General features: G+C 41.5%; 1 protein-coding gene across 1 annotated transcript; it reads right to left on the bottom strand.

The window, feature by feature from the left end:
- On the bottom strand, positions 1,691 to 3,290 carry MSGN1 (mesogenin 1). Its single transcript, XM_021392845.1, has one exon. The coding sequence runs from the start codon at positions 2,613 to 2,615 to the stop codon at positions 2,106 to 2,108; it is 510 nt and encodes a 169-aa protein (XP_021248520.1). The 5' UTR covers positions 2,616 to 3,290; the 3' UTR covers positions 1,691 to 2,105.

Here is a 17,372-nt window from a genome sequence, read left to right as displayed (position 1 = left end):
CCACCCTCAGAGTGAAGAATTTCTTCCTAATATTTAATCTAAATCTATCTTCATTTAGTTTAAAGCATTTATTCTTGTTGCCCAGGTAAGGATTCCCTCCCCAGCTTTCCTGTAGGACCACTGTTCCAGATCTGACCTGACTGATCTTGCCTGTGAGGCTCTTCATCAGCTCAAATCTGGATCTGGTACTCAGGCTCATAGTGAGGAATCCTATGGTGAGATTAGTGCTGCCATCTCATATGCGCAGGCAATTTTCTCTATTTGGACAATTTTATAGGGCTTTAAAAAATGATACTACTTACATTCTTACTAATGCCCAAAAGTTTGTGAGAAATGTAACGTGGGTTAAAACAGCACAGAAGCATAGAGAATGCACTTAATTGTGAATACATTTGAGTGACACTTCTACCCGCATAAATTTGAACTTAGCTGCTTTTTGAAGACAGATTTGATGGATTTCACACTGATTGCTCCAGTATGCATATACCATCTGAGAAGAGTACTGAGTCAGCTTAGGCTGAGGCAGGGAGAAAAAAAGTACAAAACCTATTTTACTCTTATATATTACATATAACTACTTTAGCTATTTCATTACAAACAACCAGAAAGAGGTAAAAAAGAAGGAAGTGCAACAAAGTTTTAGCTTTGCAGAGCTCTGCTGCAGGATGCATTCACAAACCTAAACCATCTGCCCCACACAGACATGCCGATCTATTCATCCCGGTGAGACAAGCCTGTTTCCTCTGCCCGCTGCTCTCCTGGTGCCTTACATCTCCCCACAGAGGAAAGGTTAATCTGCCTTAATGAGCTCCGCGCTGCTCAGCCTTGCAATGCAGCAACTCTGTGCTGGATTTTGCTCCTCTCTGTGCATTGCTGGCCTCGGTGTAGCCAAGTATTTGAAATCAATCTGCAATGCGATTTATGGAGCTTTTGTTTTGCTTTTTTCCTTCAGTGTGTTGAGACCTATATGATCTCAGTCACACAAAATGTAAAAGAAATTAAACATTTGGACAATGTCCTCATTTCTTTGGTTTTTAGAAGGTTTCATGTGTGTGTTTTACAGGACTGTTACTGTTGTAAGAAATAGCTGATGTGACAGCTTTTAATAAGGAGATGCTACAGTTACTAGTATCCTCTTAGGTTCCAGTACATTTTGAGGATAAAACTTGGCATCCGTCAACTATTTGAATCAATTTATTTCACGCCAGAGAGAAGGAAGAGGAGGGACAGAGCTCAGCCTAACCTTATTCTAGTAGTTTGATGTAAAAATGTATTCCACACTTTATCAGACACCGAAGCAAAGATTTTTTAGACTAAAAACAAAAATACGATCTGTTTCTGTATATATTAAAATAGAAGATAGACTTTAGCAGCAATTTATCTATACAAGATCAGTTTGTTTATATTTCATTTCCAGTATTTAATGGTCATTTTTACACTTTACTTATCTACCAGGTATGTAATACAAAATACAGACTATGACATTGATATGTATTTGTTATGAGCAAAGAAGTTCTTGCTATTACTTCTTTTCTTGATTTTCAAGTACAGAGGAAATGTGGACAAATAAGCAATACTTGAACTAGCTAAACATTTTCTTCCTCATCCTAATATTAAAGTGCCTACAAATCAATACACTTATAAATCCTATGTGGTTGTTGTTGCTTTTTAGAAATTCACTTTAAAAGCTATGGATTTACTATTGTCTGCATTAAACAGAAGATCAGTCAGAACACAGATATGTAAATCCTAGGAGGTTCAGATGGCTTTTTGGTTCGTATCAGTCCAGGTTTAAAATTTGTCAGGAGCTTATCATTAAAATAAACAAACAAAAAATAACAAACAAAACAGAAGCATAAGAAAAGCAAAAAGCAAGGCTTCCATCTCAGCAACTTGCATCTCAGGCTTTAGGCAGCCCTACATCACCTTCCAGCATCGCATCCTATGTACGCAGCGACCCTCACTCTCCCTCCCTCACGCTCCTCTGTCACCCCATGCAACCATGCTCCAACAGAGAAGAAATTTGGCTGGTTTTGTCGTCTTTTTTTAAAAGACTCTTCCACAGCAGAGCCTGGGGGTGCCAGGGCAGGTGCTCCTACTGGGCCCTATGCCCGCTTGACGCTGTTGAGGAGCTCCGTCAGTTCGCTGATGTACTTGATGGTGTACTTGAGGGTCTGTATTTTGGTGAGGGGCTGTCCCCGCTGGCTGTAGGCAGGCGGCAGGTAGTTGCGCAGTGTGTGCAGTGCATCAGCCAGGGTCCTCATCCGCAGCTTCTCCCTCTCGCTGGCCTTCCTCCGGCGCTGGGCTGACATCCGCACCTTGGTGCCCTTGGGCAGCCGGGCCTGCCCAGGGCTGGGCAGATAGGCTGGGGGGAAGTCCACCAGGCCGTAGCCCACTAGGCCGCCACCGCTGTACGGGGTCTCGGCCGCCGCTGGGCACGGGGACGAGGAGTAGGACTCGAAGGATGGCGTTGGGGACAAGCTGTGTGGAGAGGAGACGGAGTGCAGCTCGAAAGCCCCGGCAGTGTTCTTCCAGTCCCAGGAGGATAAGCAGACAGAGTGCTCTGAACCCAAAGTGTCTTCCATATTTATCAACGTCTCATGCAATTTGTCCATCCTGGAAGAGTGTGCGGGAGAAGCAATTCCCGCTGCCCACCAGCAAAGGCTGGAGCTGCCGGCTGCAGAGACCTTTTTATGATGGAGGGAGGAAAGTGACAAAGTGGGAACGCGGGTTTGGCCAGGGGAGTTCAAAGGAGCACCACAAGTGCTAAGATGGAAAATGAACTCCTGATGTGCTAGTTTCTTCTCAGTGATAATTATCAACCTTCAGCTAAAAAGCCTTTAAGCTAACAGGCAACAGCGAGGAAGGAGGAAAAAAAGATTATCTTCTTGCGACTAAACCAATTAAGGCTGCGCATCAACATTTAACATTGCACTGGGGAGATAAGTGATGAGAGAGGAAAAAGAAAATTAACCGTTTTACAGAACAGTTAACAGGGAGTTTAAAGATAGTGAGCACTAATACAGGCCCAGAATTTAAATATTGAGCCCTGTTTTCTGTGTAACTGGAAGAAACTGCACCACAGCAGTGATTATTGGATCCATGCTGACTGTAGTTGAGATTCTGTCGTTAAATGTATCCTAATCGTGAAACTCAAAAATGGTTGGCTTGGATTTTGATGTGCGTGGCTCTGTGGATTTCTTGTCTTGTTAGGTTGTAATTTCTCTTTGAATACTTTGCGTTTCAGCAGGAGAAAGGTGAAAAGCGAGATATTCCCTGTAGTCTGCAATTTCATTTACCATTTCAAATAATGAGTTGAAAGGCAAAAAGGAAATGTGTAATTGTAAACAAAGTCGAAGTCCTATTTAGAAAAAGATGTGGGAAGATGTAATTTAAAAAAAGAAACGTAAAAAAAGTTAAATCAACACAAATGTTGGGCCTGGACAGCTGTCTTATGTTGAAATTTAATTCAAAGCTGTCTATAGGTTAGAAATGTGTAAGAGAGGACTACAAGCTATTTATATAAAAACTTCTACCTCTATGAATCTGTTTTTCTTCTAAAAAAAAAACAATTTTCTAGCCTTTGCCGAATACAACAGCGAAGTTAGATGTTAGGTATTTCAAATGAAAATATATATCCTAGAAATGAAAAGCATTAATAATGAGCACTTTTAATCTGTAAGCCTCGGAAGAGTTTACAGTGATGATTAATGATCTTTATTACCCTGAGGAGTAATATCCATCCCCAAGGAGATGGATAAGCAGAGTCAAAGAGGAACTTGCCCAAGATCACACAGAAAATCATTAGGGGAGCCAGGAAAACAACTGAGCTCTGTAGCCACTGAGCAGCTCGGCTGCCAGCCATGACTTCTTATTGATCTGTAATGGAAGCAAAATACAATATATAATGAAAAGAAAGAGAGAGCGACAGTCAACATGAAGGACCCAGAAAAGTAGGGTAGGATTTAGAGCTTCTGTGTAATGATCTCTGTGTGCTCAGTAATCCACTCTGAAAAAAAAGGGGAGCAATGCCTTTAAATGGCACATAGTCAGAGCAAGCTGGAAGATACCATTTCTTTGTGACTGTGAAATCCTCACTACAACCACAAAGATGAAAAACCTATGTGCTTTTAAAGCAGAAGCTGATCCAATATTCTCCGAATTCTCTTGTGGATTTTTGTTGAGTTTGGGATCAAAGCATTTAGAAGCATTTTGCAGGACACTTACTGATTTTATCGTGAGATGAGTAAGAAGGAACCACAAAGTGAAGGTGAAGGGTTTTAGCATTTCAACCCTGTCTGGGATGATTTGGTTGTGATGAAATATACCCTGTGCAGAAACTTAGGGCACATCTTACCTCAGTCAGGACTGCTTTGGCTTTTATGGCTATCCTATGCTGTTCTGATCTTTTCTTTTTTCTTTCTTTAAGGAAAATGAGCTGCGATAGTCCTAAGAATCACAAATTCCTGCTACAAACTAAAATTAAGAGAAGATTTACAATGGGTATTTTTTTGTGCCTCTAGTGAGCTGAGTGAGCTTCAGTGAGCACTGTTTCAGAGGTCACCAAGTCACAAGTCAGACTCAAGACCTGATTTAGCATAAAAATGGGAGTCACTTTTGTCCCAGTTAAAATCTCTCTCCCACCCTCTTCTTGTGTTTTCCTCACAGCATTTGAATTTTGTAGTACCCTTAGAGTGTGTATATAAATGCACATTTATATATGTATGAACCATTCTGCTCAATGATTTTGATTTTGGAATCAGGTGTTAAGCCCTTAAAGGCAGACAAATTTGGAAGCAAATTTTTAATTCAACAGAGTGTCATGTTTCTTAGCTGTTCTTGGATTAGTTAATTTTTGTCTGCAACTACATCTCTACCTGCAATGGGAGAATCATCAGTTGGGAAATGATCTCACAAAGTAGGGACAGCTACAATAGGAAAAATAAATACTGGAAATAGTAGAAATATTCATGGTGTTCCTTTATAGCAGGGCTTCTGAAAATACAATACAGAGGAGGGCATGGCTATAGGCTGGATACCAAGTGTATTCTTCTATGCCCTAGGACTGTTTGATGCTCATCTGTTAAAGAGCTAAGAAAGTCTAGTATTTCAAGTGTCACCTTCCTAAAGAGTAAATATGTGAAAAAAAAAAAAGAAAAAAAAATTGCAATCTTTATTTTATTCGACCTTGTGCAGATTTTGGGAAGTCCCTTTTGTTCTCCCAGTAATGCCAAAAGATTGAAGGGCAGTGAGGTATGAGGCTAATGCCAATGACATATTCACTGACACTTGCAAAGCGATGAGGGATTTTCTGCTTGACTGACAGTTTTGATTTCCATTTCAGTAATTTATTCAGCAATATAAAGGGCAACATCTCCATCTTCATCTCCTTTAAAATGAAAGGTTACCTGCTCATATTTCTGCATTTATAACAGAAGGGAGGAGAAGCATGGATGGAGCAAAACTTTTTCTATTTTAAAAAAAGCATAAAATATATTTTTATTTATAATTTTTTTTTTTAGAGCTTCTGTGTATATCTGATTCAGGCTTTAAATTTAAAATAAGATGTCCATGTAATCTGTCACCCACAGATATGGTGGGTATTTATGTTTTTTCTCTTTTTCTCTGTAAAAATTCCAGAGCATATTTCCACCAAGCTGTGAGATTTGTAGAGGAAACAGACTTGAAACAGCTAGGAAAAAGTCATATCAAATTGGAAAAATGCAAGGTAAAATGGAGTGAGCACAGCTGAATATATTTCAGTAACACTTAGCAGTCCACCTCCTTGAGCGTTAGGACAGAAATCCAGTTTTAGTGCATTGACAAGCAGCACGTCATACAAATAAAGCACTTAGACGATATGTTTTCAACTTGCAATTTGTACCGTGGAGGGAAAAATTATTCTACATCTGCAAAGATCTTAAAGTCACTTCATCTCTCATTTAGCACGGTTTCCCAAACACTCGCCACATTGCCTCCCACTCGCTGTGGAGCTGGCTGGTAACGGTCCTGCTTTGCACAGACCCAGCTGCCCAGATGTAAAACGTAGTGCGAGCAGCTGCAGGTCTCACTGGCTTCAGCAGACGCAGCAGGTGTTCAACACTTCTGAAAAGTAACACTGGACACCTCAGCTTACACCTAAACTGGCAATAAAGGAGGAAAAGGATCCAGCACATTTGTTATCCAGAGTCCCATTAGCCACCGAGCAACGCTTCTCTCTTTTTTAATGCTTTCACCTAATTTGGAGTAGAAATGTTCATTTTTGTTTTTTTCTTTAATGAATTGATTTGAGGCTTTTTTTTTGTACTTGTGGAAGAGGGTCCAACTTGTGTCTGATCTCAACTGAAGTCAGTAGGATTTGTAGATAAGTAAGGTGCACTGTGCCAGCAAATATCCATGTCTTTTTCTGAGGTCAGTATGCCAAAGAATATGGATGAACAACTAGCTACAACTCCCAAAGGGAAGCAAGGCAGTAAGAACTGGGACTGATCCTGAGTCCAGACCCATAAAAAGGAGCCCACAACTCCTTACTACAATCAGTGAAAACCATGAGCAAATTGGATCCCTAATTGTTATCACCACCTTTGGTGGCTAGGACGAGAGGAAACACTGCTACTCATTTGTAGTAAGAGCAGAAACTGGTGAGTTGTGGTGCTGTTAAAAATCCTGGCCCAGACATTTAAACTCTTTGTTGCTGTCAGCTCCAAAATATCACACTAAGAGCCAGCTTATGAAGGACAAGTATTGTGGATGTCATGCTAGGTATCATAGATTTCACCCGGGCTTCAGACGGTGGCAGGCATCTCTCTGTAGTTGTCCTGGCAGGAGCAGGACCTATCTACTTGCTTTACATCCTCACATCTATTTGATCCTCCAAATAGTGGCAGTCTCTGTTGACCGAAAAGTGACATCAGCTCCGCAATTCATTTAAAACATCTGATCTTCAAGCAACTGGCTTCCTAGATGAAAAGGCCTACGTGTGGAATTTACACCTATCCACCTTTTAAGTAGAGAGTTTATTACCTAGTTGCTTTCAGCTGATTTTTCAGGAATGTCTTTTTAATACCCCTGTTAACAGAAGTTGAAAGGAGATTAGGCTATGTGGTTGGTCTTTAATGTCTACTGGCTACTTCAGCCAGAAAGAAAGGGCAAAGCTGAGGGGGGAGGGGGCCCTAACGAGGCTCATTTTGCTCAGAAAGTAACGTTTTCAAATATTTTCAGAGTTATAGAAGTTATTTAGTTGAGAAAACTCCATTATCTCTTTGTGCAGGTTCATTGTATCAGCTTTCTTATGTTTTTAGAACAAAACATCTACTGAAATTGAGTTGATATATTTCAAAGATTTTCATGGGAGAAGTGGAGAAATACCTGCTGTAAATATTTTAAGATCCTAAGCAATGCCTCCTTTTCAATCTAAAAGAATAAGATCAAGTTTCATAAAGTACAATATAGTTTATTTCCAAGTTTTTCTTGTAATCTCTTTGTGAACACCCTGATGGTTCCTTTTGTCATGTCTGACAGTGGTTTCACTAGGGCAGCACAGAAGGGTCCCAGACAAAGTTCAAGGTTGGAACTCTCCGTTTCCCACCATTGCACTGACACTTCGTGCCCTGTGCTCCAAACGGTTCATTTTGCAGCGTGACGGATTTTCTAAACCTCACCAATTCTTATGAGAAATTCCAACGGCCAAGAAATCTGAATTAAAATCTCAGTTGTGCTTATTTCAAGTTGAGTTGCAGAACTGAAGCTGAGTGTTTGTAAAGGAGGCTATTTTTCAGTTGCTCTGATTACATTTCAGGCTGTTCCTTTCCATCCAGTGAACCTCATGAGGACCTGCTCATTTCTCCCTCCCTCGTGTCTGAGCACTGATGTGCAGAATTGCTGCTTGCTGCTAATAGAACCCATATTTCATCTTGGTGCTAAATGAAGTTATGCTATGAGCAGAGCTTGCAGCTCAGTTTAATAATTATAAAATGGATCAATAGTCCAGGGAAAGAGACAACCAACAAGTGTTAGATTATAAATTTTACTTAGCACTTACATATTTCCCCCATTCTGAAATAGTGCCGTGTGCGTGTTGCAGGCTTCCTTCCCTAAGCGCCTGGTTAACCCGTGGGTGGGGACCATTGATTTTACCTTGCAAGTTGCCAGGTTGCTAAATCTCAATTTTAATCACATTCAGTTCCACAAAAAGCAAGTCTGTCTTTCAGTCCACTGATGAGCGGGAATTGTACTAAGTACTTTTTTTTTTTCTTTTTTTCTTTTTTCTACAAATGCTTCTGTGAATTTTGCCTCACACATTAAACTCAGTGTTATAAAGGTTCCACAAAAATATTTGAGTAAAATTGCTCCTATTTTTAATAGCTAAACTCTGCACACACGGCAAGTTTTCAGATGATATCAAACTGGGAGAGAGTGATTGATATATTGGAGGGCAGAGGGGCTACTCAGAGGGATCTGAGCAGAGAAAACTGTCTGAGAAGATCCTCAGAAGGTACAGGGACAACAAAAGCATAGAGTCATGGAATCATTAAGGTTGGAAAAGACCTCTAAGATCATCCAGTCCAACCATCAACCCATCCCCACCATGCCCACTAACCATGTCCCTCAGTGCCACATCTCCAAGTTTCTTGAACACATCCAGGGATAGTGATCACACCACCTCCCTGTGAAGCCTGTGCCAATGCCTCACCACTCTTGCAGAGTCTTGTAGGGACTGGGAGAACTCCACGCAGCACAGGAGCAGGATGACAAGCGAGGAAGCAACTTCACTGCTTCCCCTGCACAGACAGCCAGGGGATGCAGATGGACGGACAGGGTGGAGCAGCTCCAACAAAAGGACCCCGAGCTGGAGCACATTGTGTGTGGAGAGGCCTGGAGAGTTGGGTCTGTCCACCCTGGGATTGAGAAGGCTCCAGGTAAACCTGGTGGCTGCAGCCACCTGATGGGAGAGGGAACAGAAGAGCATCCAAGCTCTCTGCAGAGGCTCCCAGTGGATAAAGCAAACAATGAGCATGTCAAGTGCTGAGTCTTATGGGCTTTCAGTCTCTCAGCAATTTCTTACAGGCTTCTCACTGTACTTCTGGTTATAGAAGACACGAACACATTTCCTTTCTGATTAGATTTTTAGACAGTTGGACTGATTTGAGACAGCTGGGTGACAAATGCATGAGCACACACGACTGTATTCTCGGGCACTGTAGGCCTTGCTGCCTTTCTTTGCCTTATAATCAGGTTTTGCTTTCTGTCTCATCTTAATGTTTCTAATTCTAGCTTCCTCTCTATGACTGGATATTATATCTTTTCCTTTTATTCTTCCCCTCCCTTCCTCTCTTCCTCCTTTTCTCCCTCCCTATCTCCCTTCTTCCTCCCTTCCTCCTTTCTCACTCCCTTCATCCTTCCCTTCTCTCCTTATTTCTTATGTTTTGATCTAGATGTATATTTAATTTTCAGGCTCTTTATCATTTTCCTTCTGTTTTTCTTGGTAGAACAAAATGCCTTTTTAAACATCCTCTGCCTATATAAATCATACACCTTTGTTGACTTGCTCAGCTGTGTGGATAAAGCTAATGTTGGAAGCAGGAAACACTTTATTACGCACTTGAAACAGTGTGAAAAATCATAGGTTATAGAATAAATAAAACAAACATCTATAGTAGTTACATTTACAACATATAGGCATAGAAAGGGGGTCAGTTAAAGTTGCAAAGATGCAAGAAGCCATTTACTTGAGGCCAACTTTTACTTTAGCAAACTCTTATTTTGTTTTCTATTTTTTAAAACACAAGAGAGAGCAAAAAACCCATAAACTCTGACTATCTATGGGCCAGTAAATTAAGCTTATACTTATCAATTAGGTCAAAAAGCAAGGAGATAACCAATCACACTCAGCTTCCTTTACTCTGACTTCCCATTTCACTGCATGCTGCTGGCTGCCCTGTCACTCTGATGAGACACAGACATCTGGTGTGCACCCTAAGTTCTTGCATAGTTAATGGCAATTGGTGCGTGCATGCATGGATGAGCATGTAGATCTTACACCAGCAGATATGCACATCTTGAGGGCAGCTTATCATGACTAAGAGTCTGCAATTTTGGGGGCAAACCAAGGAGAACAGTAAATCACTGCTGACTGCAGGACCCCAGAGCCCCCATCTCCTGCTTCCTCAGACAGTGACTGTGCCAGGGGAGGGGTCCTTCTCTGATGAGATCTCCTCCATGGTGCCTACCACAAGGGTTGACTTCAAGCTGCTGGCACTTTTCTACTGCAAAACGGGGACATTCTATTGCATAAAATGGGGACATGATCAGAAAGCAACTAACTCGAAATTTTCCAGGCAATATTGCTTTAAAGCATTGAGCCCCCACTCCAGGGAAGTAGTCCTCTAAAGTAAATACTAGCAAATGGGTTGTATTCAAAAAAAAAAAAAAAAGAGAGAGAGAGAGAGAGAGAGAGAAAAGGGAATTGTAATTTCCCCTGACATTCTATTGCATAAAATGGGGACATGATCAGNAGACAGCTGGGTGACAAATGCATGAGCACACACGACTGTATTCTCGGGCACTGTAGGCCTTGCTGCCTTTCTTTGCCTTATAATCAGGTTTTGCTTTCTGTCTCATCTTAATGTTTCTAATTCTAGCTTCCTCTCTATGACTGGATATTATATCTTTTCCTTTTATTCTTCCCCTCCCTTCCTCTCTTCCTCCTTTTCTCCCTCCCTATCTCCCTTCTTCCTCCCTTCCTCCTTTCTCACTCCCTTCATCCTTCCCTTCTCTCCTTATTTCTTATGTTTTGATCTAGATGTATATTTTTCAGGCTCTTTATCATTTTCCTTCTGTTTTTCTTGGTAGAACAAAATGCCTTTTTAAACATCCTCTGCCTATATAAATCATACACCTTTGTTGACTTGCTCAGCTGTGTGGATAAAGCTAATGTTGGAAGCAGGAAACACTTTATTACGCACTTGAAACAGTGTGAAAAATCATAGGTTATAGAATAAATAAAACAAACATCTATAGTAGTTACATTTACAACATATAGGCATAGAAAGGGGGTCAGTTAAAGTTGCAAAGAGGCAAGAAGCCATTTACTTGAGGCCAACTTTTACTTTAGCAAACTCTTATTTTGTTTTCTATTTTTTAAAACACAAGAGAGAGCAAAAAACCCATAAACTCTGACTATCTATGGGCCAGTAAATTAAGCTTATACTTATCAATTAGGTCAAAAAGCAAGGAGATAACCAATCACACTCAGCTTCCTTTACTCTGACTTCCCATTTCACTGCATGCTGCTGGCTGCCCTGTCACTCTGATGAGACACAGACATCTGGTGTGCACCCTAAGTTCTTGCATAGTTAATGGCAATTGGTGCGTGCATGCATGGATGAGCATGTAGATCTTACACCAGCAGATATGCACATCTTGAGGGCAGCTTATCATGACTAAGAGTCTGCAATTTTGGGGGCAAACCAAGGAGAACAGTAAATCACTGCTGACTGCAGGACCCCAGAGCCCCCATCTCCTGCTTCCTCAGACAGTGACTGTGCCAGGGGAGGGGTCCTTCTCTGATGAGATCTCCTCCATGGTGCCTACCACAAGGGTTGACTTCAAGCTGCTGGCACTTTTCTACTGCAAAACGGGGACATTCTATTGCATAAAATGGGGACATGATCAGAAAGCAACTAACTCGAAATTTTCCAGGCAATATTGCTTTAAAGCATTGAGCCCCCACTCCAGGGAAGTAGTCCTCTAAAGTAAATACTAGCAAATGGGTTGTATTCAAAAAAAAAAAAAAGAGAGAGAGAGAGAGAGAGAGAGAGAAAAGGGAATTGTAATTTCCCCTGACATTGACCTGACCTGTCAGGCTTGGATGCACACTCATCAGTCTCCTGCTCTGATCTGATAGCTGACATTCTGTGATCAGTTGAAAGCAAAGTAACACAGATGGATAGTGCTCTCTTTTGAAGAGCAAAATGCATTGGTAACTGAATTTTCAAGTACATTCAACATGAAGTTAACTCTTAGATTGTAGGAGCACCTTCTAGAGGGAGGGGAACAAAAAGACTCCACATTTCTGCTGGGGACTCCCTGTTATTATGCATATAATGTAAGCTAACGTTTACACAGTCCCTGCTTCTTTCAGTGTACTTCAGACTCTAGCTCATCAACACATTACACAGCTTTAAAAAGACTGAGCATTCCCTGGGGCAGCCAGAACCTCCCAAATACAGCCTGCAGCATGAAGCCAGCTCCCAAACATCCTCCAAGCATTCCTGAGCTCCGGCAGGCTTTCTTCCTCCAAGAACCTCCACGTGTCCCTACGAGGACAGGCTGAGACAGATGGGGCTGTTCAGCCTGCAGAAGAGAAGGCTGTGAGGTGACCTGGTAGCGGCCTTTCAGTATCTAAAGGGGAGCTACAGGAAAGAAGGGGACAGGCTCTTCAGCAGGGCCTGTGGTGACAGAACAAGGAGAAATGGCTTCAAGCTCAAAGAGTTAGGATTTAGGTTAGATATAAGGAAAACTTTTACAGTCTTTTACAGTGAGGGTGGTGAGGCACTGGAGCAGATTGCACAGAGATGTAATTGATGCCCCATCCCTGGAGACTTTCAAGGCCAGGCTGGATCAGGCCCTGGCCAAACTGATCTAGCTGTGGTGCTCTGTTCATTGCAGAGGAGCTGGACTAGATGGCCTTTAAAGGTCCCTTTCAACTCTTAAGGATTCTCTGATTCTGATTCTATGCCTTCTCTTCCTTCAGAAGGAAAGTTCAGCTTGGAGAAACATCATTTACTATTTGCACAGGAAGGAATTTCATGCCAGAAGTTTTTAGTTAGTGCCTGCCTTAGGAATCAGTTCTGAGGTGAGAAGAAAATGAATTCCTAGCATGTGGATCTGGAATTCACCATTACAATGCAGCAGAGAAAACAACTGAATACATTCAATTTTACAGTCACGGAGGATACAATGATCTCGTTTCAAATGTTCGGATGAGTTCCTGCTGAATCCTATAAATTCCTTCTTTCTTTGGGGTAAGACAGTAAACACTACTATGAACATCCTTTCTGTTTCCTAGGCTTTATACTTGATTTTGCTCACATACGTTCATGATGTCAGTAAGTCTCTGATTTTATTTCCAGGCTTCCTTTTCCAGCTGAAGATTGCTTTCATGCCCAGATGAACAACAACAAATCAAAAAATAAAATAATATTTAAGAGACGACTCCATGGCCATCTTTTCTCAAGTTTGCCAGGTGACAAAATATGTTATCTTACACTGAGTAATGTGTATCCTACACTGAGATGTGCTCTTTTAAGAGTAAATTCACAGACAGAAGCCCATCTTCCTATACTGGTTGACATTATATCAGAATCTGTATTTGTTCAAAATTTTCCATGAGGACTTGCTCTAGCTTGAAAGAAAATCTAATAAAATGAATTCAAACATTCTTTTTTCGTGCATGGTGTTAGGGCCACTCGAATTTAGCAACAGAATTTCAATTTTGGGCTACTTTTGGCTGATTTTTGGCTATTTTTTTCTGGTGTATTTTTTTTCCCAGTGACTTGCAGAGCTGTGGGAGCCCCTGGACGCTCCACCTGGCAAAACGTGGGTGTAGGTGTCCGCCAGGGGCACGGCACTGGAGGGAAAAGATCAAAGCCCTATAAATGTGTCAAACTTTCAAATGCAAATCACCTGCCATAACGCTGTTGAGAACAAATCCTTCATTATCACCATTCTGTGAAAGGCTTAAATTAGCCTGAATTGGCTGGAAAGAACAAGAAAAAGAAAGCCATTTATCTTCCTGTGAGCTTTATTACCTTCGGATTTATTTGGCTAATGGTCCAATAGCCCACTAAACAGAATATCTGCATAACAAATTCTTCAAATGATCCAAAAATACAATATGTGATCACATGATGTCGCTATTAAAGTTAAAATGAGATCTGTGGCAAGGGGTTATTACAGTGTCAAAAAGAGTCTCTGCAGTATGTTATTCTTTTTAACTGCCAAACTATGAGCTACTGAGATTTATACACTAACAATTACCACCTGGCTTCCTAGCTATGGGGTTGAATTAAATGTAGGGGATTTTGTTAATATGCATTTCATAAACTGTATGTTCTCCAGATACATACCATACCCATCCTTATTTTAGACTGCCATTATTTTGAAAACATAACTGATTTCTCAGAGAAGGAAATATATTTTTTTCCTTCCTACTTTTTTTTAATCGAGTCACAGAATCATTAAGGTTGGAAAGACCATTAAGATCATCCAGTCCAATCATCAACCCATGCCTGTGACTGCTCTAGACCATGACCCTCAGTGCCACATCTCCCTGGTTCTTGAACACCTCCAGGGATGGTGACTCCACCACCTCCCTGGGCAGCCTGTTCCAGTGCATCACCACGCTTTCTGAGAAGAAGTTTTTCCCAGTATCCAACTTGAACTTCCCCTGGTGCAACTTGAGGCCATTACATGTCACCCTACTGCTGTTACATGGGAGAAGAGGCCAACCCCCACCTCGCCACAACCTCTTTTCAGGAAGCTGTAGTTTAAATAATAGACAGAGGCACTGTAAGTGATTAACTGACTCGAAGAGCAAGAGTCTAAAAAGTACTGCACGGCACTTAATGCTGATTTATAAGGGGAAATTCTAGCACTTTGCTCTGTTAAATGAACAGCTGTAGTGAGGTTTTCTTATGAAAGTGTTATTGGGATCTTTGGAAGAGGATGCACCCTGATCAGGATGTTCTCGGTCAGGGTAGAGAAGGGGTTGACTAAGGGGTACTGACTGGAGACCGCTCAGCAAGCACCTACATGAGGGTCAGGTGGGGCTGCCCAGAACATTTGGGGTGATAATTTCTGCACAGAGATACCTTGCACCTCATGGGTTCTTCTGTCGGTCATAGTTTTGATATATTCCCCCACTGCTACATCCCCATATCCACAGTGACCCACTTGAGTCACATTCTGCATTATCAGTTAAACACAATATACAAAAAATAGAGTCTTTTCTCCAAAAGCAAGTATTAAGGTTATATATGTTCACACAAGGAGACTGTGCAAGGTGATACAGATACCTACACGCACATCACACCAGGAGGACTCAACTGCTTTGGAGCTTTTCCCTGTTCACTGTCACTTACTCTACCATAAAGTCTTGGGCTTGAGGTAAATTGGACCTGGCAGTTGGAGGATATTTGTGATTGTTGAGAGAGTCACTTATTCTGAATCTCTGTTTAATAACCTCCCAGCACAAAAGGTGCTTTTTTGTTTGTTTGATATTAATACACTGGGTAAAAAAAAAAAAAAAAAGACAAACCTTCACTTACTGATGTTTTACAGGATGAACATGCTATCATGAACAAGTTGTAGTAAGATTCACAGATACATATCACTATTATTCTAAGGAATATGATTTTCTTGAAGGAATTTTTCAGAACAACAAAATACCTTCAGGCAAGACCTACAAGCTCATTTTGCAGTTATATTCTTCAGATTATCAGTGTGGGAAAAGGAATGTCCTGCCTGTAAGACCTTAGTGCAGAACAAGCAAAGGGTAAGTGATTTTTATTTGTTTATGCAATTTGTTAGGCTGCTATATGAAAATCAGTCAGCTATTAGAGGATGCTTTAAAGCCCACCATTCACACCACTAACAGCAGAGATGGCAACATGAAAGGTGCTAGCAGAGTGATGCTGGATAAGGCTTTTTTTTTTTTTTTAATAGCTAAACTTGGCTTTTACATCTTAAAAAATCAGCATGTGATTATTATAGTATTTTCTAGTGGTATCACCAAAAAGAAATCCATAAATAAGGACAACTGAATAACATATTCTGGGATTTTTAGAACGGTAAACAAAGAAAAGCCCAGAATACAGCGGCATCCTCTTTGACAACGGCATATGAGCAGATGCTGAAAAAAAAAGCATGTTTGTGCTTGGAGATGCATAGATGCAAATCCCATCACATTCAGTTGGACAAAGCATCTTTCCCCAAGGCTCCACGCTCATAACTGCGTGGCATGGCAACTTTCCCACAGATAGGTGATTTGCAAACATCCAGGCCTAGAAGGGCACTGGCCTTGTTGTTCCGTTTTCCAATTGAAATTCTCTAGTTATTAAGAAATTCTATGGCAAAAAGACACCCATTGTTCTCTTGAGCTATTCAACAGAATAAGAGAGGACAGAGCAATAGTTTCGGTTTTCACTCAGGAAGCTTTCAGATTTTTGTAAGTTCAACTCAGGCTGGCAGCCTGAGCAATCTTTGCGGAGAAGAAAGAACCATCTCCAAGTTAAACCGCAAAAGCACCTTGGATACAGAAAAATGCAATTAATAAAACTGGTCCAGAGCCATACAGTCTTCTACAAAATGCAGATTGTCCACTCCTTTGGCAGCATCTAATGTAAAAGATGCTTCCTCAGTTACATCATCTTAGGTCATACTGAGACATCAGCCCTGTAACTAATTACAAGAAAATAGGCTGTCTCCCTTATTTCTAACTGGCAGATCCTATTTGGTAGAGGCCATACTACAAAAGCTATCAACGTGTTAGTCAAAAAGAATATTTACAACATTCAACAGTGGGCTGAGCTACAAGCAAAGGCTAACGGTTTCTGGGACCTGGCTATTATGTTACCCTGGAAGACAGCCTGAATTCAGTCTGAAATGCGGCCACAAATTCCATCTGTTTTGCAGCAGATAAAACTTGGGACACCTTGCCTGTTATTCATTGTATGAATACTGCTCAGGCAGCACTGGGATGATGGGATGAAGGAAGAAGATAGCATGTAAGCATCTGGCTGGATGGCCAGGCCCTGAAAGTGCTGGTGAATGGAACTCAACCCTACTGGCAACTGGTCACGAGTGGTATTCATCAGGGGTCAGTACTGGGGCCTGTCCTGTTTACTGATGATCTGGATGAGGGGATTGAGTGCACCCTCCATGAGTTTGCAAGTGACACGAAGTTGGGAAGAAGTATCAATCTGCCTGAGGGTAGGAAAGGCTCTACAGAGGAATCTGGATTGGTTGGATTGATGGGCTGAGGCCAGCTGTACAAGGTTCAACAGGACCAAGCTCCTGCACTGTTATCATAACAACCTCAGGTATCACTACAGGCTTGGAGCAGAGTAGTTGAAAAACTGCATAGAGGAAAAGGTTCTAAGGGATATTAGTTGACAGCTGGCTAAGTACGAGCCAGCAATCGGCCCAAGTAGCCAAGAAGGCCAACACCATCCTGGCTTGCATCAGAAACAGTGCAGGCAGCAGAGCGGGGAGATGATCGTGCCCCGTACTTGGCAATTGTGAGGCTGCACCTCAAGTACTATGTTCAGTTTTGGGCCCCTCTCTGCAAGAAAGACACTGAGGCCCTGGAG

Source organism: Numida meleagris, chromosome 3, assembly GCF_002078875.1.
Source record: "Numida meleagris isolate 19003 breed g44 Domestic line chromosome 3, NumMel1.0, whole genome shotgun sequence".
NCBI lineage: Eukaryota > Metazoa > Chordata > Aves > Galliformes > Numididae > Numida > Numida meleagris.
The sequence above is the reverse complement of the archived record's forward strand: the minus strand, read 5'-3'. Positions and strand labels throughout refer to the sequence as shown.